The 25,678-nt window shown below is 31.1% G+C and overlaps 1 protein-coding gene across 1 annotated transcript in view; it reads left to right on the top strand.

The window, feature by feature from the left end:
- unc80 (unc80, NALCN channel complex subunit) overlaps positions 1-25,678 on the top strand; it is a gene marked incomplete in the record, with an annotated part of 366,946 nt that overhangs the window by 324,437 nt on the left and 16,831 nt on the right. The window contains 2 exon segments of the mRNA XM_081749034.1: positions 4,136-4,301; positions 8,363-8,506. Coding sequence (XP_081605160.1) covers positions 4,136-4,301; positions 8,363-8,506 — 310 coding nt within the window.

The following is a 25,678-nucleotide window of genomic DNA, read 5'->3' as shown; positions in this document are numbered from 1 at the left end:
AGAAAGAAGACGCTCTGGAATACTGAATTAATGAATGACTTTTTTTTCTTACTGAAGAATTGGTAGCGCAAAAATGTAAGGGAATCAGTACCTCTCCTTACAAACAAGTCTGCTGTTACCTTGCTTTCTAGCCTGTTTGTAACAACTTTTGTTTGATCTAGCAGCAGAAACACGTTAGTACAGTTTTGAATTTTTTGTCCGTTGCTAATAAGTTTTTGAAATGCTGACTTCTTGCCTACATCAAATATGTGCAAAGTTGAATCGCATTCTCGTAAGTATGAGTGAACAACAGTTGCGAACATGCATTACTACCCAAAAGTCGTTTAAATTCACTGATTTCATACACTTTATGAAGTTCAGACTTGTCCGAATGAAAATATAGGTTTCTGTTGTTTAGTTGAGCACAATAGAGGAGGAGAATTACTAAATATGTATCTCCTACAATCAACGTCTTGGATGTTGTTCTGGTGATTTGACAGTTGCCTTGATGTCTACATCTGAATCTCCTGATACACCAATAATACTGCAGCCCCTTTCCGCAGTTCTTCTGCCACCATATGAATAAGTACCTTTTGTCGCTAGATATGGAGAGAAAATAATCTTTTCTCCCTAAAACCTCTGTTGCTGTATTGAAGCTGATGATCAAGTGGGTAATTTGACCTCGTCGATGATGCGTATTATACTTGATGGAAGAACCAGTTTCATAACTGTCAAAAATAACACTTGCTTTACCATAATAACTAATGGTAAATTCTGCGTATGAGCACGCAATGGGACAATAACTGTCGTTCTGTTTTCAAGGCAAGCGATGAAGAAGTGAACCACCTTCTAACACATAATGTTCAGTTGGTGGGGTAGAATCCGTGATAACATTTTTGGATTATTTAATCATATACTCTTCAATTTTTTGAGCCAGTTGAGCTTTGTTACTTTTACGAAAGATTTCTTCGGCTCCAAACGAGGCTGCTGGGAATTGACTGAGCTCATAGTTCAGTACATGCTCTAGGAAAATCTCGCCAGTTTTTGATAAACCAAAAGTCGTTGGTAAAGGAGAGCAGGATAAATGGTTTGGTATTTGTCAATTTTAATGCTGGACTCTTCAGCAAGAGTTTTTACTGTCTTTTCGTTTAAGTAGTACACCAAAAATTGACTTTCTGATAATATTTTCCCGACCATATCTGAAATATGCATATTGGCATCCCCTTTGACCATTACACCCATAACAATAATTCTCAAAGATGAGTTTGATGAGAATGTCATACAGGTTACAAGTTTTTCCTTGATCTCCAAGTCCCAGTAATCTCTTTTAGTCTTTGAGGGCATTGTTTCTTTGTTTCTCGATGACTGGTTGGATGTGTAGATAAGGTCATTGAATTTCTGCATGGCACCATGTTATTGATAGGTGATTGGTGTAAAAATTGTCCACAAAGCACGCATCTCTTCAGTCACGCCTTTTTTGCGAATCAATCCGCCACTGCTCTTTAAAGATCTCATTAGTATCTGCTCGATTGCTAGGTCTGGACGAAGGCCCGTCCAGAACTGTTACTTCCTTAAATCGCATAGGCTCCCTTGAAGAATACGGCATATACATCAGGATGTGAGTTTTGTAATTGATTCAATTTTTGCACACAGAGATATGCAGATTTTAGGTAGTTATAGCGTCCACTTACAGTAAATATTGACAGATAGTCTGATACCGCTTGCAAGTACATCATCTAAGACTTTTACGATCTACTTAGATGAGTGATCGGGCAACCTGCAGCATTCTGTTATTGTTTGTCCATACCAGACTTGTTTTTGACCTGCGGCCAAGTTTTGTCTTTTCTGTGTCAATAATTTTTATTATTTCGATCAGTGTATTTGACTTTATGGCACTTTTGATTGCGGTATGTTTCAATATCAATGATGAACAATATATTTCTACTTCATTCGTTATCAACAAAAAATATGTGCTGTTCTTCTCTAGATCTAAGACAATTAAGTGCTTGAGTCATCTGTCTATCAAGAGATGTCCACGGAAAGGGCTCTGTACTGATTTCTCGGTCATCAAATGCTGGATGGTGCTTTCACCTTAATACAATTTCCAAGATGTTTCCAAGTTCCAAGATGTTTCCATCAGTGTACCGATCGTACCGAGCAGGTTCATAAATATGTGGAAACATCCAAGCATCGATACGGTGTTTTTTAAGTGGCTACCCTGTGGTGCATCTGTAATGTTTTCTGCAGCTTTCCAATACAAAGGCTGGTCAAACTTTGTAATAGGCGAAGCGTAGTGATTCATAGCAAGTCTGCAAATGAATTTCAGTGTTTACAAAATGGAAGATTTTTTTCCCCGCGTACAAGTCTATCATAGGTAAGAACATAATCGATGATTGACCTGATATTCTAATACGTGGTGAATAATGTTTATCATTTCTTGCCACCCAGCGTTTCTTGTTTGAAGTTTAGTGAGAGTTCCCAAAATACATATCCCATAGTTACCAAGTGGTGGGAGATCTTTGAAGACAATAAGGTCACAAAAATGTTTCGCGAAATGATATTCTATAATTGGAATTTTATTTTCACTGCCAAGTCCTGACTAGTTACAATTTGACTCAAAATGGCTCGATTCGTCCTTCGTCCTGGTATGAGAGCAGCTAAAATCTCCATTCCGTGGAAAGTCCTCTGGTTCTCAAGGTGAGTATATTTGTAGTCGACATCGTCCGCTGCGTAAAAAAAAGTCATGTCTTGCATTTTGATATGACCTGTTAACACAGTTAGTTTAACTGAATCACCTGAATACTTTTCAAAACGCAGAACTTCTTTATACGAAGAACTAAATCGCAGCGCATGCAGCATATCGGCAATGAATTGTGGCTAATGTGAGTGACGCACCTGCACTGCAAGGCTAAGTTGTAAGGGAGCAACAACAGCACCTGATCGGACTGCGTGAATAAATGCGTGACCTATCTCTTTTACCTTTCGATTTACATTTTTACATACACAAATACCATGTAACAATTTCTGCAGGGAATCAGGTATGAAAGAATGGATAGATTCTATCTTCAGCGAAGTTTCACGTGGATACTAATCTATAAGAGACGGGGTGGTGGATATTACGTCACTTTTAATAAGACGGACTGCTGTATCGATAATAACCTTTTTCTGTGATTCTGCATGTTCTCCAAGAGTGCTGAAATAAGATATGACAATATGTGATGTATTTTCCCTCATCATCACAATATTATGGAGATCTTCCCTTCTGTCGAACCTGTACAATGTCGAATCACAACTTAAATCTTAGTGGCAAATAAGACAGGTTTCTCCGCTGACAACGTTAGCATTCACGTTGAAGCCTAAAGAAGCCAAATAATATTAATGCATTAACACAGTAAAGTAATAAGTTACGTCACGCACGCACTGGAAAGCTTGCTTTATTTTCAAGGGAATGAGGTACAAAACATAATGCTAGAATAAATAGTGATGATCCGATAATTACTTGAATGAAAGTTTATGATTTTAAAAGGGTTCATGACCATTTAGAACACCATCTTGAAAATTGAGCCTTTCCAGTAGTCAAATTTTGATAAACTTTTAACATGTTATTTAGCACACATAATACTACGAAATATGTTGGGAAAACTTTTGTAGTGTTTTTCTTAGAATAAGGTGATTTTTTTTAAATATTTGCACACGACTAATTCAGATTTCGTTTCTTCATACATTAACTAAGATATAATAATTATTCTAATTGTAAATTGTGCTCTATTCTTTAAATAACAATGTTACGTTCTTATCTTGTTATTTAGTTATCCGTATTACATTATTTGGTTGAATACTTTTCTCTCCTCCAATAGTAAACGGGAGATAGGAGAAGCCAAAATAAATCTATCATTTCTTATTGTCCACTTTTATTAGTATGAATTTCTGCATCTTCATCAAATTTACAACCAACTATGATTTTTCATTAATGTATATGTTATTTTCATTTTACAAAATCTAGTTGATAATTTATTCCAAGTAACGTTTGAATAAATCGCATAGTAATAAAAATACAAAAAATTGCATTTGATATTCAGATAAATCAGTGGTACAAGTAGTAAAATTTCTTACGTAGTTTATTAGTTTGAATTTTTTGGCACTGTTTCTTATGTAGCTTGAGCAGTCACCGAACTCTGAAGCGGAGAGACATAGTCAGTTTGTAATTCGAGAGAAGCTCCGAGGTGTACGAATAACAAATCCTAAGTGTAAAGGATCGCTTCTGATGGATTTGGCACATGAAATGAAAGAACTGAAGGAGGAAATCGAGTACAGAAGATATGGTAAGTTATTATGTTCTTTTGACCTCAGCATGCTGTATCAAAGCCCGTTATACAGATAGTTTCACACTGCAATGAATTCCAATTTTATTTAATTTTTGTTTTACATAAAAGTTAATTGTAATCTGCCAGTTAGTGTGTATTGAAGAGGTCTGTTATGAAAACTTGTTAGGAAAATCGTTTGGCATTATAATCGGAAAGAGAATTATTACTTAGATTAACAAATATTTTGAATGGGATTCCGATCATAAAAAAATCTCCCTTTTTTGCGCAAACACTTGGAAACTTGAAGTAACTAAGAATCTAACTGCCATTTAGAACTTCGCTGGAAAATTATTATTATTTCAAGACATATGAATGAAAATGAAATCTTTAAGTTTTACGTCCCACCTTTATGCCGGCTGGGCTTAAGGAGACGGTGATGATGAGAAATAAATGAAATGGTGGAATGAAGAAAGTGGGAGGAACGGGAAAACCCCCGGGAAAACCCGCGTACACGGTGTTTGTCCACCACAAAGCTCACTTGGCGCGAGCTGGGATCGAGACAAGGACCCTATGCATGAGAGGTGAACGCTCTACCACTGAGCCACCGCGGCCCCTATTTCAAGACATGAATACACGTGTCATTATGTATAAATATGCAATATGATCATAAAATATCGTTCTCGATATTAAAATCAAACTTCTGAAGGGTGAAGTTGAATTGATTTTGCGTATAATGTCCCTTTCAGCAGTGAGGCTATATGAGACGGGACCTACTGATTAACGTGGAATCCGAACCACATGAGCTCCCGTCAAGAATCGAACCCGGGTCTCCCATGTCAAAGGTGCTTATGCTAACCGCTTAGCCACGAAGGAGCTCTTCTGAAGACTAGAATTATAACTAAATAAAAACCAAATTACTTTTTTTTTTTTTGTAAAGTTCCAGTTTTATTCATAGACTAACCTTTGGCCTCCCGTGTTTGCTCGGCCTACGGCCTTGCATTTCTTATCTATCGGGCTTTACATCAACAGTGAATTTCGTGAACTTGCTCTTCATATTTCCTGAATTTGCCCATCCGGGGGCTTCGCCTTCACAAACTGTCTTTGCTCAACCTACGGCCTCGCACCTCTTGAACCCATAATTCTATCATTTCTTTTGTTATTTCAACTACCTAAAAGATAAGATTTTGTATCCCAAGAAAACGCCCATTTAAATAGCATGGGAATTTCTTCATCCCCCTCTAGACTCCTAAAAAATTAAAAATATTCACTTTTGGCAATTTTTCTGTCGTTTAGTCCTGGAAGGCTACAATCATGCTAAATTTCATGATTCTAATCCTGACGGAAGTGCTTAAACATTTTGGGGTGTAGAACACGTCCCATATAAATAACATGGGAAAGATATTTCAGTTCCCCATAAAACCACTCTACGGTTAGAAATTTTTATTTCTGATGATTCAATTAGGTAAAACTAACGAAAACGTACAAGCATACCGATTTTCAAGTTTTTATTCCAATTCTAAGTACCTAAAACATGAGATTACAGATAAAAAAAGGCCCATTTAAATAACATGGAGAAATTTTTCATCCCCTCTTTAGACTCCCTAAAAATTACAAATATTCACTTTCGGCAATTTTCCTGTGGGTTAGTTCTGGAAAGCTACAATCATGCCAAATTTAATCATTGTAACCCTACAGGAAATGCTCAATAATTTATGTTAGCTCGTGTAGTTTTATATATAGTTAAGATAAGAGTGTCAGATTTTCGCTGCTATACAAACTCAGCAATACTACGAATGCAATAAGCCGAAAAAAATGATGGCCAGCATGGAAACTATTCACCTGAACATGCAGCATAAACACGACAACCAATACAGTAACTTCTTGTCATCAATTATAATGCTTTTACTGTTTATATTATAGATTCACAGATTTAATATCTGTTTTCCTATTCTTCGTTCTTACTACACTTCCTTAAAATTGTTGTCATTGGGGTTGCGAAGAGTTTGTCAAATTAATTAATAATTGAAAGTTGAAACATTATAAGGAGGAGTCAGTGTGTTTTAATCATGTCTTTACTTTGATTCCTTCTTAAGTTACCGAAGCAAGTACATATATTCTTTTTAGTTCTGTAACAACGAAATTTTCATACAATGACATGTACATTCTTATTTACTTCATTTTTATTCTTTGTGAGTTGTAAATAACATCAAAGTAACATATATTTAACCATAACTAGAAGAATAAAGGTTTTATCAATCTAGAAGCACGGCTTCTCAGAAGTGTTGAAGATACATCTTAGTTACTTCCATTATTATTTTATTGATATTGCTCTAAAACTTCCAGTGATCTAAATTCAAAAAATAATATTTCAAATATATTGATTGTTCTACATGTTCGTCTTTACTCTCAAATAAATTAAAAATATATCAATACTGAGCAACTTAGATATCCTATCTTTCCGAAATTAAGGACGGGAATAAAATACTGTTTTTAAATGCTAGACAATTTAATTGGATTGTATGGTGAATGCTATAGATCATTTTATACACACGTACATCCAATATTATATTTCAGTCATGTACGCTTGGCCATGAAGGTGCATGTTTTGTTCTTAAATTATATTCTTACAATTTCTGTTCAACTTATCAAAGGATTATTATTATTATTATTATTATTATTATTTTTTTTTTTTTTTTTTTTTTTTTTTAGGATAGTATAAGTATTCTAATATAATGAAATCATTATTCGAGTTGTAAGGTCTTAGAGGTTAGGATTTTTATCACTTTTGCTTTTATCTCTTGATTTCAAAGCGATATCCTAGTCTGATGATATTTATTGAAAATAGAAAAACACCTATTTCTTCGGATTTTTATAAATAAACACTGATTGAAACAGTGGTTTTTGTTCTAAATAACCATTGTCCAAACGAGTTTCTAATAATTTATCTTCAAATATTTAATCATTATTCATTTGCTCGAATCATTGTTTCCCTTAGTTCAAGGGAATAATTTCAGAGCATTACATTATACACGTCCGTAGTTCCAAGGCGCTGATGAAGAAATGAATTGTTCTCTTGTAGGATATATGTTTACACAAAAATCGTTTAATAAGCTCTAACAAACTGTGAGTTAATTTGTTGTCAATAAGTTTGTATGTACATGTTTACAGAGTATTACAAAAATGTGTCACAGTGATTTGGGAACAGATTCCTTATAACAAAATAAGAAAAAAAAGAGTTCATATGAACATATGCTCAAAAGTGGATAATTTCCGAGTTATAGGGTGCCAAAAACGTGAAACAGATGAACTTTAAAAGTCCATAGCTCCACTACTATGGGACCTATTGTAGTCGGCCACGACATCACTGAGAAACTAGTATGTGAACTACCCAAATATCCATGTTTAAGAATCCTGAAGTACTTGCACAGCAATTTTTAGAGAGGTAGGTGGAGAATGATCAAGTACTCCCAAAACAGTCTCTCTAAAACTGATTGTGCAAGTGCCGGTGGTTTTGAAAGATGGATATTTGGATAGTTCACATACTAGTTCCTCAGTGATGTATTGACCCGATTATGATCGGCCCTATAGTAGTGAAACTATAGACTTTTAAAGTTCATTTTTTCACGTTTTTGGCATCCTATAGCTACGAAATTATGCACTTCCGACCACAGATCTATATGAACTTTCTTTTCTTATTTTGATGTGAGAAATCTACCCCCAAAATATTGTGACAATTTCCTGTATATTTCAGAAGTTATGGAGTTAGTTGATACATCAATTAGGTGGTAAATGTTTGTTGGTATGCAAGTAGTAGAATGTATGTTAATGTGTAATTTTTATACTTCAAATCAGCAACAATGATAAAATAGTAGTAGAAAAGATTCATTGCGTTGTGTTATTAGGTAACAGAAATATTTGCTCGCATAATTCTCTACATTTATAAAGGTTTTTTTCTTTAAAACTGAAGTATAAACAGAGAATAAATTTCATGAGCTAGCATACAAGGAAACACAGAAGTGCTTGTGATTAGCTTCACGTACTAGGGACGGTTTTTCTTTTATTTCATGTGCGGAAATTAGATGAACAGGATGCTAAAAAGAACACGGTTGGTGATATGTGTCATACCCAGCAGCCTCGACGACACCGGCCGTCTTTAATCGAGCTGTTCACTGGAGATTCCGGAAGAGGGAATCCCGTAGAGTCTCAACCTCCTCCTCATAGAGGTATAAATTATTTAATCTTTGAATATTTTATTCAATTTGTTGTAACCTAGATTTTATCCCATCATTGAAAATTGTTCCATAGAGAATACAAGGTAAGAGAAGCATGTTTGTACAGCAAGATATGTTTTCATCGTTAATTTGTTGTGGTAGTACTATATATATATATATGTATTTTTTTCCTTTTTTTTTAATCCAATTACACATTAACTTCATTGGTTTTTTTCTTTCACTGTAGAAGGAAGCATCGCTGTTTAACAATTTCAGATAATAGAAACTTTCTTATATGTAAATAGAAATTAATTTATATTACAATCAACTAAACTAGATCTAAGAATATGTGAGATAATTTTCCATTTAATACACGTATTATATAAAATAAGTCATGATATATAAGTTTCAGTACAAATCAGTATTGATTAAGTATTTAAAACTAAAATTATGGATAGAATATAATTATGCGTGCGAAAAAACATTCTGCTCTTTCACTAGAAATCTTTAACATATTTTGGTATATACTGCTATGATGTATGGCTTGTAGCGTTGAAAGACCAAGCTTCGGATTCCGAGTATAGGAATCCTGCGCTCGGTGAAGTAAAGAAGTGGAATAGCAGTACAAGCAAAAGTGAAAAAGAAAAAGGCTAAGAGACGAACACAACAGACATGCCAATACAGCTATAATAGTTGGATGCTATAAGTTAAGAAATCTGTTTTAGTTTTTGTTTGTAAAGATAATGTTATTAATGAGAATTGCTTATAAGCCACTACTGTATCTTTTTATATTAATTTTTCATTTCCTAGTATAACTTATGGATTAACTTTTGATATTTCTGTGGTTGGCAAATTCAAATTTATAAACTTGCCGTAACGATGATAACTATTCCCACCGATTATGTATTAATAATAGCTTGTCTCTTACTAAAGATCAGTAAAATCGACATTATGTTAAAATTGTAAAATATTTTTGAGAGAAAGTCGAGCTATTGGTTATATTAAGTATAGTGCAGAATATGAGGGTTTTCGATATTCCCTAAATGCTTTGGAAGTGTTGGTTTTATTAAAGTTATATTGCTTTTACAGCCTAAAGATTTTCAAAAACTATTATGAAAGATAGTATGTAACTAATGTAAGATATTATTCACGTTTATTTTTCGGGATTTTCAAATTTATTGCGAGTCTAATAGTAAAATCACTTGAAATTTATTTATAAATTCCCCTTTCAAAATGAAGAATTACGTAGAATAAGATATCTAGTTGAAAATAAATTCTAGAAGAAAAAGCTTTTATGTATTGAGAATCATACTATATCATTATACTTTTTACATACTTAAGTAGTTTTTCTCTGTTCATAACAACCGAAAAATTATCAACTAAAAACTTAATAGATTTCAAAGTGACAACTATAAATCAAGTAAGAATTATGATAAATTTATTTAATTTATTGCCTCAATAAGCATTTAAATGAATTAAACTAAACGTTATTATATATATTATTAGAGTCTTGTCATGTACAGTATTTCGAAGTTGAAACTACATTAATTACATCAAAACTTTTTTTAAAACATCTTTATAATTATATGTTATACTTTTTGTATTAATAAAGAACTTTGGGAATTTCTCGCCAGTTTGTTACTCTCGCGTGTGATAAGTTTATTTTGTCAAAGTATATTTCCAACAAGCTAATATAGAGTGTTAGATATCACATTTAGAAAGACAATGAATACTCGTTATCCAAATTTCGATTATTCAAAACATATGAGTGAGTAGTCGTATTTCCATAACTTTATTTGATTATAGTAATATAAAGGTTAACCTAAAGTAAAACTAATAAGTTCAACATTTTTTTCTTTAATATCTTTCTATGTGTTATATAGATGAGCTTATATTTTAAACATTCAAGGATTGCATGAGACGTGAACATTAAAGTGAGTTTAGTGCAGAGAAACACATTAAGTTCATGTATGCTTATAAGTTATTTTGAAGGTAATTTAGTTTTGTCAAATACGAAATACATGTAATTTAAATTTCGCAAACGTTCTTAATTTTATAACACGATACATTTCTGATATAGACTAAAATGTTAAGTATTTTTTTTTAAATAATCTACTTGTAATTATTATAAATAGACAACTAATTGTTGATTTCCTCGGAAGAATTTACCTTCTGTAAAAGTTCTGACTCCTTGGTGCTATAGGAAGTGAAAACGCTTTATATCGGAAAAATGTAATTAACTTGTACAAGTGACTACCTGCATAACAAAACCATAATTATACAATTCTTGTACGTGGTATACTTATCCTAACTCTACACCTCTTCCTCTATTCCAACACTTTCTCTAGTTTTCCATAGCTCTTTTGGAACCATAGAGGAAAGAAAATGGTCGCCCTGCCCTTGTTTCACTTTTTTAGTGACCCTACCCTACTTGGCAGTGGACTAGAACCTGCTTTCGGGCAGAAACCTCAAATACGCGTTGTAAGAATTTCGTAGCATTTATCTTCTTATATATATATTCTATAGGTATAAATATTAATAATTGAATTAAAGTATCCACATTGCGTTTTCAAAAGCCATAAAAAGACTTTTATTTGATACGCGTATGTCAACGAGTATTTAAACATTTTACAAAAATGTAGTTTCTGTGCTACTGATAATTATGCTAATTATATAATTTAAGTATATATTATTTAATATGCTTAAAACTCCAGTCCAAAGTTAATTGTATTTAAGCTTCTAAGCTAGTAAGAAATGTTACTAGAAGTATTATATTACCGACATAAAGTATTTCTAGTACTTTCAAGTTCTATTGCGCTTGGTGTTTTTAAATAAAGAAAATACTTCCCATTCATGTAAGAATTTTTCTACACTTGTGTTGCTTTCATGATTATTACTTTTTTCATATTACTGCGTAATATTGCTCTTGATTTATTCAAAGCCAGTCTTGTAAAAGCTACTTATTCCATTAATACTATACTTGATAGAATTTTTGAACATAAGGCTCAGTTGCAATTTAGTATCAAGTTGAATACTATGCTACTATGGTGTTATTCGAGGCTATTTATATTAAAAAGGAAGACGGGATCAATCTTCCGCAGAATATGCAGAGCTACAATTATAAATATTTCTATTTGCTAATCGCGTTAACCTCTTTTGCATGAATTATTTCTACATGTACTGCACAATTCAACATAAAACATAAATCACAGAGTCACGGGAAAGCAACAAACAAACAAAATTACTCTGATCTTCCGAATATTAAATACTAAGAATTACCCTTGGCCCCTAGTGCTGTTTTCATTCATGATCGGAACCTTTTTCAATCAAGGGACACTAAACATTTCCAGCCAATTATGTGGTACCGCGTAGCGTAGTCGCTAACACTCTCGCCTTTGGTGCGAGCGGTTCCGGGTTCGATTTGCGATGGGAGACATTCGGTCGAAAATGTGTAAGAGCTTTTTCAGGCCAGCCATCCAGAGTGGCGTTTTCCTGGGTTTTCCTCATTCACAACAGGCAAACCCTGGGTTATACCTAATATACAGATCCCAAGCCGCTTCCCTTTCCTCGAATAGTATGATTGCCGAGGGATGTCATCACTCATACTTGATGGACTAACATGGCCATAGATGCCGAAAACCTAGAAACTTGAGTCCTAATCCTAATGCAGTGAATTACCTGGAATCATCCAATCACCATATGTGAAAAATTAATAAATTCCTTACAAATAAATGCAAAATCTACAATAATAATAATAATAATAATAATAATAATAATAATAATAATAATAATAATAATAATAAAAATAATGTTCTTTTTTATTTAAATATGACTTATTGATGAACTGTGAATTAGAATACTTAATTTAGAGTCATGTTAATTATAAACTAAACGTTTGTTTCTAGTTTGTTTATTGCTTGGACTAGATTTTAGCGTTTTTTTCTGTTACGAGTCTACATGAGTCGTGGAGCTACAGTTTAACATGAGATCCGATCCGTATTAGCTCCTACCAGGAATTGAACCCGAGTCTCTTGCGCAAAGGCGCATATGCTAATCATATAGCCAGAGGGAACTTCCATCTCTTTGTATACATGAGTTCCACGATGTAGAACTTTTTCCGTTCACTGCAGAGAAACTTTTTAAATACATTGTATGTGTATGTTACGAAACGTCGTTCAACCCAAAATGTATTAGATATTTGATTCAGTTTGTCCTACATCATCTCTTGAAGTTTATACACACAATTTTGACACATTCTATTATATAGTTCAAACAACTCAATAAGTTTTATTTAATCTTCTATTATATTAGACTCTTATTCTGACAACAATTCCATCGTTGCATTTTTTACTTTCCTATAAAGCAGACAAAACCCAGTAGAAATCGTAGTGATTTTTTTAAGATAATGGAAAGTTAAAGATGATCATTATGTTTTATTTATAAAAACTTTGCTTAATCGATTAAGAATAATAAGAGAAAAAGAAAGGATATGCCGTAGCAAATTGCATTCGCTACGCTATAAAAAGAAGAGCGTAAATTAAGCATGAAATAGTTAGGGAAACTATGTGTGTAATTTTGAGCAATGATCATATTTCCTCCACAGATTATGGTGATGCTCTACACCAACTTGAAGTAGAAAATATGAGACACTTTTAGTGTATGTAGATAACATCTTTTCAAAGTGTGACACAATTTGATCTCTATATAAAGAATAGTGGATATATTTCCTCGGAATATGTAATTTCAGTCATGTTTGATCAAAATTTTTTATTTAGTTTATATTAACCATACTATTATACTTGAGTGGTATTCCATTTTGAATAATGTAATTTCCATTCCTAATATGAGACTTAGTATAAGATATAGTAGATACATAAAATATACTTTATTCTGGATTTGATTCAGATGTCTTTATTTCATTTTGATTTAATTTAGAATTTTAAAATCAAATATTAATGCCCTTTCTTCTAGTACTTTTATTTAAATAAGTTTCAATAATCTGTTCATCTCTACGTATATTCTTAGTTTCTGAACTTCTAATGATTTTGTTTTTGGATAGTGTAAATATTTACATAACTAAACACCCTAGTTAGTTTTTTATGTATCTTTTGACCAAATCGAAATCATTAGTAATAATCCCACTGTTGTTAATTTTCACACAAAAAAAAAAAAAAACTTTATGTCTATCATTTACACGTACAGCAACAAGTAAAAGAAATCTTCTAATTTCATGCATATATTATGAAAGAGGTAGTTTATTAAATATTAAACATTTATTAATAATTTAGTTTAGGTCATATAAATAATTCACATATGCACAGTATGTTTCATTAGTTGTTTTAACATGAACAGAATTCATTGTAAAGTTCGGAGGAAAAATCTTTCAATCATATGAGTTCTAAAACAACATTTCTCTCATATCTATAATTATTACTACATACATACACTAACTATTATTATTAAAACACATACTATTATTAAAACACAATAACACACTGAGCAAGACTATGTGATAATATGTAAAAATACACAATCACGTAACACTTTCAACACAATAACTGTATCTTCAACATACTTCCATTTATTGTGTTGAAACTATTACGTGATCGTGTGTTTCCACATATTATCACATAGCCTTGCTCAGTGTATTATTGTGTTTTAGTACAATATGAACACAAGGCCTGATAGAATAATAATGTTATGTTGCAAATTGTGGAAACTGATGCGTTAAACAAAACTAAAATTATAGAACATTTAATTGTACGTATTTTCTTTAATAATTCAATATTGTGTTCTGAAAGCAAAGCACTGCCTTTTCATTGTATTATTATTATTAGTATTAGTATTATTATTATTTTATTGTTTATTTAACATGATGTATTTGTTGTTTGTGCTGTAAATGTTAGACTATAAATAGAAGCTAAGTTAAATTTTAGGTTTAACGTATGTAAAATAGTTTGATAGTTTTGTAAGTAGTTATTATTACACATAGTTCTCTGTAAAAAAAAATCAAAACTTTTTCAAGCATTTTTGTATACCTAGATGCCTTTCTATTATAGTTCAACAAAACAATTTTTATTACAATATCCTGTTCTATTGTTTTGTGTAGACAAGAAAGAGTAGTAGCTCTGGAAGCATTCAAAATTATAATTAAACTGATCACTTTGCCTTTTGTTACACTTTCTTGTGCATGCTTCATAAATATTGTCGTTAACTTTTCTCTATCTGATGGATTTGCTATTTTTTCCCACTAATAATATATTCTTCAGTGTATACGATTGCTACTGTTTCCTTCTTAATGGAGTTAATTTTTCTGATCTCTATTTAATTTTCTCCCGATAGATGTTAATTTACTATACTAAAACTTTGAAAAAGAAACATGAGATGTCTGGCAGATCTGCTGTCATATATTTGTTTCAAAATTGTCCATTTTAGAACACCAAGTACTGATATTATAGTAAAAGTGATGTGCCAGACATCTATGAATAATAAAAATGTGGAATGCTCCTCTTCAGCAAATGTCCAATTTATATTTTTCTTAAAAAAACGTTCTATAACTAGGGTTGACACTATATACATATATTTAATGATTCTCATAATAAATAAGGAAAATTAACACATTTTTCAAGATTTATTGAGTTTTGTGTACTGATTTATTCTTTCAAATGTTAATGAATTTCATGCTGATTTATGTTCAAATTAATAAAGTAATAAAAATTTTTTTCCTTCGAAATTTTTCAAAATTCATCTTCTCGATATATGTGTGAATATTTCTTTATTATTGACAATACTAGCTGATTTTGATTGATGTTTAGTAAAAAATGATTAGTGAAGTGTGTGTGTCATTTGTTTCCAAATGATTTATACGAGGTTTGTTAAATTTCATATTAATTTTCATATTGTAAACAATTTTATTAATACTCTTTTTAATTGTTTACACTCCTTTGTTAGTTTATCTCATATTCAATAACTGAAATATATACAACGATAAGACAAAAGTGTTTTTAATATAATGAAAATTAACTTTCAAAATGATAACTTAAAATGTGCCTTATAGTTTAAAAATGTGTATATAGGGAAGAAACATAATACTTGATATTTTAATATATTCTTTTGAAGGCAAGCAATTAAATGAAGTAAATTCCTAGCCTCCGTATGTAGCTTTAAAAATATCCTAAGTGCGGTTTACTGTAGTATAGGACAATATATCCGTAATTAGCTGGAAATATGAAAAACTCTAATTGCTAAAATTTATATAAAATAGCTGCTGCTAGCTAGGATGCTTGTGCATATGGATATCTTGCTTAGATGCAATTAGTGTCATCCCTATTTATAAGCGAAATATCCACTCCATGTTGCTCTATTTTTACTGTGTTTCTATGCGTGTTCGTGACATGTACAATAAGTGTTGGTTTGTTAATACAGAATCTGTGTCCAGTGGAAGTGGGGGCTCAACTCGGTCAGCTTTGAACCGGGACTTGGGCGGTCAAGGGGAATCGCAAACTTCCAGTGGTAGTACCCTCATGGGAAAAGTTGTTACAGGTAGAGAAAGTACCCGTAGGCTAGCAATGTGGCCCCTCATGCGGACTCTCCTCCAGTAGTGCAACAGACCTATTTTCCCCCATGAGTATAGTTGAAACTTTCCCCTCTGCTTTTTAGTCTTAAGTGTATCTGCTATATGTTGTTCTAGCTATTACTGTAGATATACCTTACACGAGAGTACATGCATACATCTATATCTATGGAACATTGTGGAATTTGAATCAATTCCAAAATAATTTATTTTTAAGTGTATTTTATTAAATAAGGAGTTACTTAACCATGATTGTTCTTATTAAATTCTCAACTTTTAAGAGATTTTACTTTAATAATTCTGTAAAATGTAATGTACTAACAAAATAAATAGGAATATATACAAATTTGAAAACGACCTTGTAAATAAGAAGACAAAGATATTTTCGGACAACTGTTTACTTGGCCTTAACTTCACTATTTTAATGGCACTATTGCCAAAATTTGTATACTTTATTTTACCACTATTTTGCTAATAACAATTTTTAGACAATATTCATTATTATATCACTATCTGTCGTATACTTTTAACGGTATTTTAATATGTCAGAGTAACTTAATTTTGTTAACTACTATATCAGGCGTATAGAAGCAATACCTGCTAAGTCCATTTTTCAATTTTGTCAGGAAAAGAAAAAAAAGTGTCACGCCCAAATGTTTCAGAATTGTTGAACAATATTTTGTTTAGTGGTAGATTTCACTCATTTGCATTAAATAGTGACCACTAAACAAAAAATGTTCAACAATTCTGAAACATGAGGGCATTTTTTTCGTTTCTCGGCGAAATTGAAATATGTACTTAGAAGCTTTTGCTTCTACACCTCTAATATATAATCTTATATGTTCGTTTTTTCATTCTTTTTGTTATATTTATTCTCTCGTTATATGATAATAAATAGTTTGTAGATAATCATAAAAATAAAAAAATACAATATATAAAGAAAATACGCATTTTTTAAAAATTATCCGATTTTATGGCAGTACTTCTCTTTCCGAACAAAGCCACCCTTAATATATGTTACAAACAAGACTGTGTACCCATTAATATGTAATGTTCAACCAACTAAAAATACATATTTCCTAATAGAATTTTTACTTTCTCCAATTTCAGACTAATGGAAATATTTCAGCGTGTCTTATTTCCTTTAGAATTAAGAGAACAATGTTAATATATCAAATCACTTAAATGGAACTAAAAGAAGCAGCAAATGTTGCTTTTGACAAACTTCTTAATGTTAATGGCCCTTCATTGCATCAAGCTTCATTTGTATCAACATTGTTTTTCCTTAAACTGAAAATACGCTACTTTAAATTTTTCGTTATTTTCCTGTAATAATCGATTTTCATAATTTGTGGAAGACTTATGAAAGCTATATCCTCTTGTTACCATTTGTTGCCGGAAAATATTAATATAGAACAAACTCATAGAATAAACGCAGGTTATAAAGCTTGTTCAGTAGTCGAAAACTCGAGAATTGCCTAAATTTCTAATACTGCAAGGAAAGATGGGAATTTGAATTTTGTGTTATCAGAACATTCCCTTCGTTGGAGTTGTAGCACTAAACATAAACCTTATCTTATAAAAGAAATCTGCGTTTCTCGTACGACAAGCACATGCTATAGTATTTACGGATACATGTTTGTGAAAGAAGAAAAAAAAAAGCTTTTATTTGTGCAGTATTTCTATAGGTAAAATACTAGGAAATACTCTCTTCTATTATATCTTTCTACAATAATTATAGGCGTTTCTAGAGATGGAATATAGCCTGCACAAATTTAATCTTTTATTAATTATAATTTATATAAGATTAGTTTACTAATACGAAACATAACCATTATATATGATAACTCAAAGTGAATTGATCCTTGACTAAGACTAGATTTTTACTGATTTTCAATATGATACATCCACACCTGAATAGTATGGATCATAATAATGAAATATATTACTACTACGTACGATATGAACTTATCTAAACTGAAATATACATTGCATATGAATATGCGTATGAAGTACATTATATTGCACTTGAATTTATAGAATTTGATAGTAAATATTAACTTCATTACCGTAGGAATATTTACAAATGTAGTATTTATTTATTATAAAATTTCGCTTGGTAGTGTAATAAATATATTTTCGTGTACAAATGCTTCTATGGTTTTCAAATTGGGAATATGTATTGGTCACATGTGGTGCGACCAGTGTCACTGAAGGTATTACGTCAAAAATTCAGGAAATTCTAGTTTAAGGGTGTTAAAGTTAATGAAGATAATAAAGGTAAACACTTTAGCTTAATATTTCTCATAAATTCTGAGAAAGCAAATAATAATAATTTTATCAAGTGAAATTAAAAAAAAATCCATACATGAAAAAAAAAAATAAGTGTCAGTTTAAACTTTACGTCAAAATTCAGGAAATTCTAGTTTAAGGGTGTTAAAGTTAATGAAGATAATAAAGGTAAACACTTTAGCTTAATATTTCTCATAAATTCTGAGAAAGCAAATAATAATAATTTCATCAAGTGAAATTAAAAAAATCCATACATGAAAAAAAAAAATAAGTGTCAGTTTAAACTTTACGTCAAAATTCAGGAAATTCTAGTTTAAGGGTGTTAAAGTTAATGAAGATAATAAAGGTAAACACTTTAGCTTAATATTTCTCATAAATTCTGAGAAAGCAAATAATAATAATTTTATCAAGTGAAATTAAAAAATTCCATACATGAAAAAAAAAAAATAAGTGTCAATTTAAACTTTTAAAAATTTTGATTTTCTTGCAATCGAAGAAATATCTTTTAAATTAATCGTACAATAATTTAAATTAACATGTGTAGAGTTGTTAAATGAGCCTAGTTGAAACGTATTCTACTATTTTCCTTGATTATAATTTTATCAGCACTTCATATATTTGGAATTTATTAGTTAGAAGAAACTATATAGTATTTATTTAAAAAATAAGAAGAAACTATATAATATTTATTTAAAAAATAATAACTCCGAATATATTATTGCAACATACAAGCTAAATTATAGAATAGAATTACTTCTAGAGATAGCAATTAAAAACAACAAATTTCGCATATCTAAGTTTGCGTGCAATTGTTAAAATCCGAGAAAAACTTAGCTACTCAACCGCTAGCATTACACTTGTCGGGGGAATTCACGATTTTCTACAGAAACAATTATTTCTTATATAGCAAATGAGATTGAAAAATTATCGCAATCTTGAATGAATACACTGGGTAAATTAAAATAGAATTACATTTGAGAACTTCGTTCGGATGCACAAAATAATATATAATAAGTAAATAATACGTGTCCAAATATTTCTATACTTTCAAAATTAAGAATATATATTGATAGTCTATGTTATATCATCACTAATACTGACAGAAAGCTTTTGAAAACACATTTATCTTGAGCATTGATCGAGAGAAATACAAATACAAACGTTGTGAATCTAATCTATATTTCTCCCTAGGTTTAAACAAACGTTATACAGTATTCTGTGTATTGGATACAAGGGATTGGGAGAAAGTACAGTTTGAAATAATGAAGTTAACGAAAATATAATGATATTCAAATTCAAGAGGAGAGAGAAACTATATTTAAAGCTGAACTTACACCTATAGAGAGTTTTGTTTAGTTAGAGCATGGAAGAGCCATATGCTCTTAAATCAAATAGCACTTTTTAATTTGCATATATGGTTATGATAACAAAGCGAGTAGTCAAATTTTGTTTGAATACGGGTCGAAAATAATAGAGATACTAATAATACGTATTTGTCAATTCAGTTATGTTTACTTCACAGAAACGCTTCAGTTAAATATTTGAAACATTGCTTCACATTCAGCAATTATATTTTCTGTAGTGTTGTGGTACACTATGATCGCTCGAGTTTTCATAAGAAATATCATATAATTGAAATAATAACTGGTTTTCAAATCATTGGAACTTTGGTTTGAATTTCCTGATTTATTAAATTTCATTAATGCCTTAATATACTTATTTATCTTTTTAAAACTACAATTTAAAGATTATACCGCTGTTTTCATTTTTCTTTTCTACATTCTGTGCTTTGCGAGAAACATTATAATATGATCTTAGATCTCATTTCATTTATCATATTAAATAACAATTGTTACTTTTAAAGGCTCATGAGACTACGTATTGAACAATAGTAAGATGAAACTGTAGAGACGTGATAAATCTAAAGCTATTATAGTCTAATTACACAGTAAATTTTGTAATAGTGCTTATCTATATTTACTTCCTTTTATGTGATACTTGATTGTGAATGTACAAGGAAATTACTATTAGTACCCTTGAAGATTTTGTACAACATACTGGCATATTAGTGTACTACTGTAAAAGGTTTAGATACTAGAGACGCTCAATATATACGTTTCCCTAAGCTGTAAAAAATATTTTTTAAAGATACATTTGTAAATTAGACATACATCTGTAGGTGGGTCCTTCCTCACTTCTCCATGTAATCTCCATTGAGATTCGGGCATTTGTCCCACCGTTCCTCCAATCTGTCCAAACCTTTTGCCAAAAAAAAAAAAAAAAAAAAAATCAGGGCTTTGGTTATTTGGGTTAGAATATTGGCAAATAAGATGAACTTGCTCAAGAAAAACCGTCGAATTAAGATATGCAAAGTTGCAGAAAGGTTGAACGTTTTTGTTGGAACAGCTCATCACATCATTCACGAGAAACTGCAATGCTGCAAAGTGTGTGCATGATGGGTTTTTCATCAGCTGAGTGCCGATAATCGGCAGATGAGAACGGCAATCTTGAAGATTTAATGCGATACCAGCAAGATGGCAATACATTACTCATGCGCATTGTGACAGGGAATGAGACATTTGTCCATCATTACACTTCCGATGGACAATGAACGTTTCGGAACAGATGAAGAAGAGAAGCAAAATGTTAGGAGAGTGCTAAATAGCCAGAGCCCTGATTTTTTTGCAAAGGGTTTGAAAAAATTGGAACAACAGTTTGACAAATGTTTAAATCTCAATGGGAATTATGTAGGGAAGTGAGGAAGGACCCACCTACACATGTATATGTAAAAGTTATAAATGTATCTTAAAAAATAAATTATTTCAGCTTTGGAAAGCTTCTATATTAAACGACCCACGTGTATATTAAAATATCTAAATTCATCTACATTTCGGAACATGGTTTTAAACCATCATAAATATAGGTGTTCGATCTCCGGCCAAGTAGATTTGTAGTTGACGACATCGTGTCCGTGGGTTTTCTCTGGGTACTTCTATTTCCTCCCACATTTTCGTACCACCATTTATTCCATTACAATTCACTTGCATTCATCATTCGTCTCGCTTAGCTTAAAAGTCATAATAGTGGGACGTTAAACTGAAAGTTTTCATTTCGTTTCATAAATCTTAGCTTCTTGCCGAAATCTTTATTTGTTTCTTGATTATTGAGTCTAAATTTTATTTTGAACATGTTTCTCATTTTTATTTTAAGTTAAACACAAGTAAACACATTAAACACGTTAAACACAAGTAAACACGTTAAACACATTAAGTAAACTAAATACAATAAATGTAAGATACTTTCTTTGTCAATATGCTTACAATATAACACAATGTGCGTAAAGAATAAATATCTACATAGATGACTACCCAAAATCTTATTTCATGACAACTGTAATATTGTAATTAACAGTATAATGCTGAGACAAGTTTTCTTGTGCTATTACTAAATTATACCTGTATATTTGAAATTAAAAATGAATTTCCTAGCTACAATTAAGTTCGTAAGAAAATGTAAGACTTAAAAATCGAAAACATTTTATTATAATTTTACAAACTGTAATTGAATAGAATTAAACTGAAATTCATGGACAAACCTGTATATACTTGAAAAAAAAATAATAATGGGACACAATAAACAAATACGAAATGTTTACAATTTGTCATTCATAACTACATAACGTTCATTACAATATATCAAGGTTATTGATTCAGTTAAGCACATAGTATTTGCATAATTCTACAAATACTAGGATATGTGTTGTAACCGCATAAAATTATATTAAGTAGACAAGATTAATAGTAGATGGAACGTATAAATGCAATTTCATAATTATAATTTATTAAGTTTTTCAATTACAAAACTATTACTACGTACTTTCGCGTTTGTTGCTATGTATTTCCACGTACAACTTATTTTATCAACACAGTAATTTGCAAATGAATATTTACTGTTTTTGACCTAATATTGCTATCATAAAGTATTGTTAATACTTAATAATATTTAACATAATGTTCCATTGTTGATGTGACATATCCAAAATCTTTATCTAAACAATAAAAACACTCATAAGTGTATTGTTGCATTAAATGCAATGTTTCCAAACAGACAGAAATTATAAGAAATAACGAGTAATATTTGGGTGTTAATGTGTGTCGTTTAATCGTACATCTTCTTTGTTGTATGTTTGGTACTTTACAACATCTAGGTAAGTTTCTGGTATTATTTTTATGATATATTTGACTTACATGTCTACTTTGCTAAATGTTGTTTATGTTTCAGCTAAGTCTTTGAGTGCACCATGGAGGATGTGCTTGCTTCCAGTTTTTAATAATTTATGTTTCTATCAGCAGATAAACATATATGTGTGTAATAATTGTCTATATGCAAAAGAATTAAAATTGTGATGTGTATGCTAATGTATAAATGTATCGATAGGAGATTTGAATAGCAACTTCTTAAGTTATGAATTCAAATCAATTTATTTTAACGCTGAAAATAAACGCTGAAATTGTTAATATAATACAAGATTAAATGTATAAAAAGACTCAAAAAAATCTTTTAAATGTGAATATCGCTATTACACTGGTATGAATTCTAAACTTAAAGAGTTATCTCTATATGTTGATTTGTAGCGTATAGAAACTCACTGTTAAGTGTTATTTTAAAATTTCCCTTGTGACAAGAGGTTTAATGTATTTTCAGCTGACAGATCATTAACAATTCACTGAACTACAGAAAATAAAAATGAAAGCTCGTAAAGCGCCTGGTAACAAATGATCGGAAAGTTGTGGATATAAAAACTTACGACTAAACATTAAACAATCATCATTATCATCGTAGGTATTCTGCCATTCTTGGCAGGTCACTTGCTGCAGAAGCTTCCATGCTCTACAATCTTCCGCTAACCTCTTCGTCTTCACGTACGATTTTTCCGTTTTGATATCGCCCATTAATTGTAGTCTCCTTCGGCCCCTCCTTCTTTTTCCTGCCACCATAGCGTCTAACACGTCATTCATGATACAGTTCCTTCTTATCCAATGTCCCAACCAGTTTCTTTTCCTCTTCTTAATAATATCTAAAATTGCTCTTTTCTCTTCTACCATTTCTAACACCCTCTCGTTCGATTTCCGCTCGATCCAGCTTATTCACTCCATTCATCTCCACACCCAAATTTCGAAAGCTTTCAGTCGTTTCTCATCATTTTTGCGTAATGTCCATGTTTCTGACCCGTATAGTACAATACTCCACACGAAGCATTTTATGAGTCTTTTTCACAACTCTTCATTCAAGGTTCCACAAAATAGTATTTTTTTCCCTTCTTAAAGGCTTCTTTGGCCATTCCTATCATTGCTTTTATTTCACGTTCACACTTCATATCATCACTAATAATACTACCCAGGTATCGAAAACTAGTCGGCTGTTCTATTTTCTTCTCTCTTACTTCTATATTTGACACCGATCCCTTCGTTCCAATCACCATGGCTTTTGTCTTTCTAACATTTATTTTCATCCCATATTCTCCATAGCCATACATAAACATGATGATGATTATGAACTAGAGCAAAATAGAAGCTGAAACATGAAGTTTATCAACGGTTGATGTTCAATTTATATTTTAAGTTTCTACTATACTAAAATATCAATCATGTATTTTGGATTTCAAGATCGGTTGTTATTTTAAAAATATCAGTGCAACTTCGATGGTTACAATAACTAAAATATCTAAGTCAAATTCTAACCGTGATAGTACCACTACATGCTCAATTTATTTGTTCAAATTCATTTAACCTTATTTAGAAAATAACGAATCTTTTTCTGTGAAGTTGCTTCTCAGACTCCTATTCACTCCGTAAGAAATAGAGGAGAAATTATAAACGTTTGTAGACACTGTTTGTTCATCATTGCTAGCAGGTGAAGCTTATATGCATAGTTTCTTTCTGTAAGTTAGTTGTGAACTCACATGTACATTGGTGTCGAATATCGAGAAATATGTCATGTGAAATTGTCTGCTGCAGTAGATATTTTGTATAGTTCCTTTTAAAAGGATGTCACTATCAGTCAATGAAATATAAACACAAATTTGAATAGTGTAAACCCAAGAATTCCAAAGCTTTAATAACCGTCGACAAGGGTTACACGTGTAACTGTTTGTGTATGTATGTATGTGTGTATGTGTGTGTGCTTGTTTGTGTGAATGAATATTTAAATTAATGTTTTGCTGAATATATCGTATAATATTACTTAAAGAATCATAGTAAAAGATGTGATATTTTACGAAATTTTTACAGAAAATTAAAATTAAAACAAATATAATGTCAGTATTTTAGAATTTTAAAAGGACACCATGAAATTTACATGAATATTCCTAATACTTAGTTTACTACTATAGAAGACTTAATTGTTTAATGTTATTATTTCGCGAATAAACAGCATATAGTATCTATTTACCTTCATTATCAGCCGCATTCTGCGTACTTAATATTATGTTAGTTTACTAAATTAATAAATAATAAAATTTATATTTGTGAAAATGTAATTGTACCTAATTGTGCTAATACTTTATTATACTTTATATAAATTTAATTAATAAGCCAATAAATTACTCTACTTTTTAAGTTAGACTACTGACTATTTTAATTAAATTTAACAATAGACACATCTTTAAGTCAGATTGTGTTTGAAGTGAATTATTATATTAGGTAAATAAAGAGGTAACGGTGTAAACCCAAGAATTCCAAGTATTAGGATTAGGAAAAAGATAAGGCTGCAACGTCTATGTTAGAACCATGAATCTTTTGGCAATACACAGTAATTTATAAACGAATGTCCGAATAAACAAATAAAAGACGAAAGTAAAATTCAGTTAAAAGATTGATGTACTATTCAGTAAGAATCTGCATCAAATTTATGACATAACTCTTTTCAACTTACCTCAGCTGAAATACAAAGTATCAGTCCACTGATCAGTCTCATTTGTTTTAAAACAATCAAAATGTATCTCATATGTTTTTTCTTAAAAGAATAGCCATAATATAACTATAAATGATAACTTTCAGTCTCATATCCCACTATTAAGTCAAGCATGTTAAAAGAGACGAATTATTAATGTAAGTGGATTATGAACGAATCGGTGAAATGGGAATGTGGAAGGAAACGGAACACATCCACGATGTGTTCACCATAATCTCCATGATTTGGGGTCGAACTAAGGACCCATCTCACCAGAGGTAACCGCTTTTCCACTGAGTCACATTGCCACTTACTTATATTATAACCAGTTCTATCAATATATATGTAGACACTGAAAGAATCTAAAG

This window comes from Thermobia domestica, chromosome 2 (assembly GCF_964235325.1).
Source record: "Thermobia domestica chromosome 2, izTheDome1.hap1.1, whole genome shotgun sequence".
In the NCBI taxonomy this organism is placed as follows: domain Eukaryota; kingdom Metazoa; phylum Arthropoda; class Insecta; order Zygentoma; family Lepismatidae; genus Thermobia; species Thermobia domestica.
Note: the sequence above shows the minus strand (reverse complement) of the source record. Positions and strands in the feature narration are given on the sequence as shown.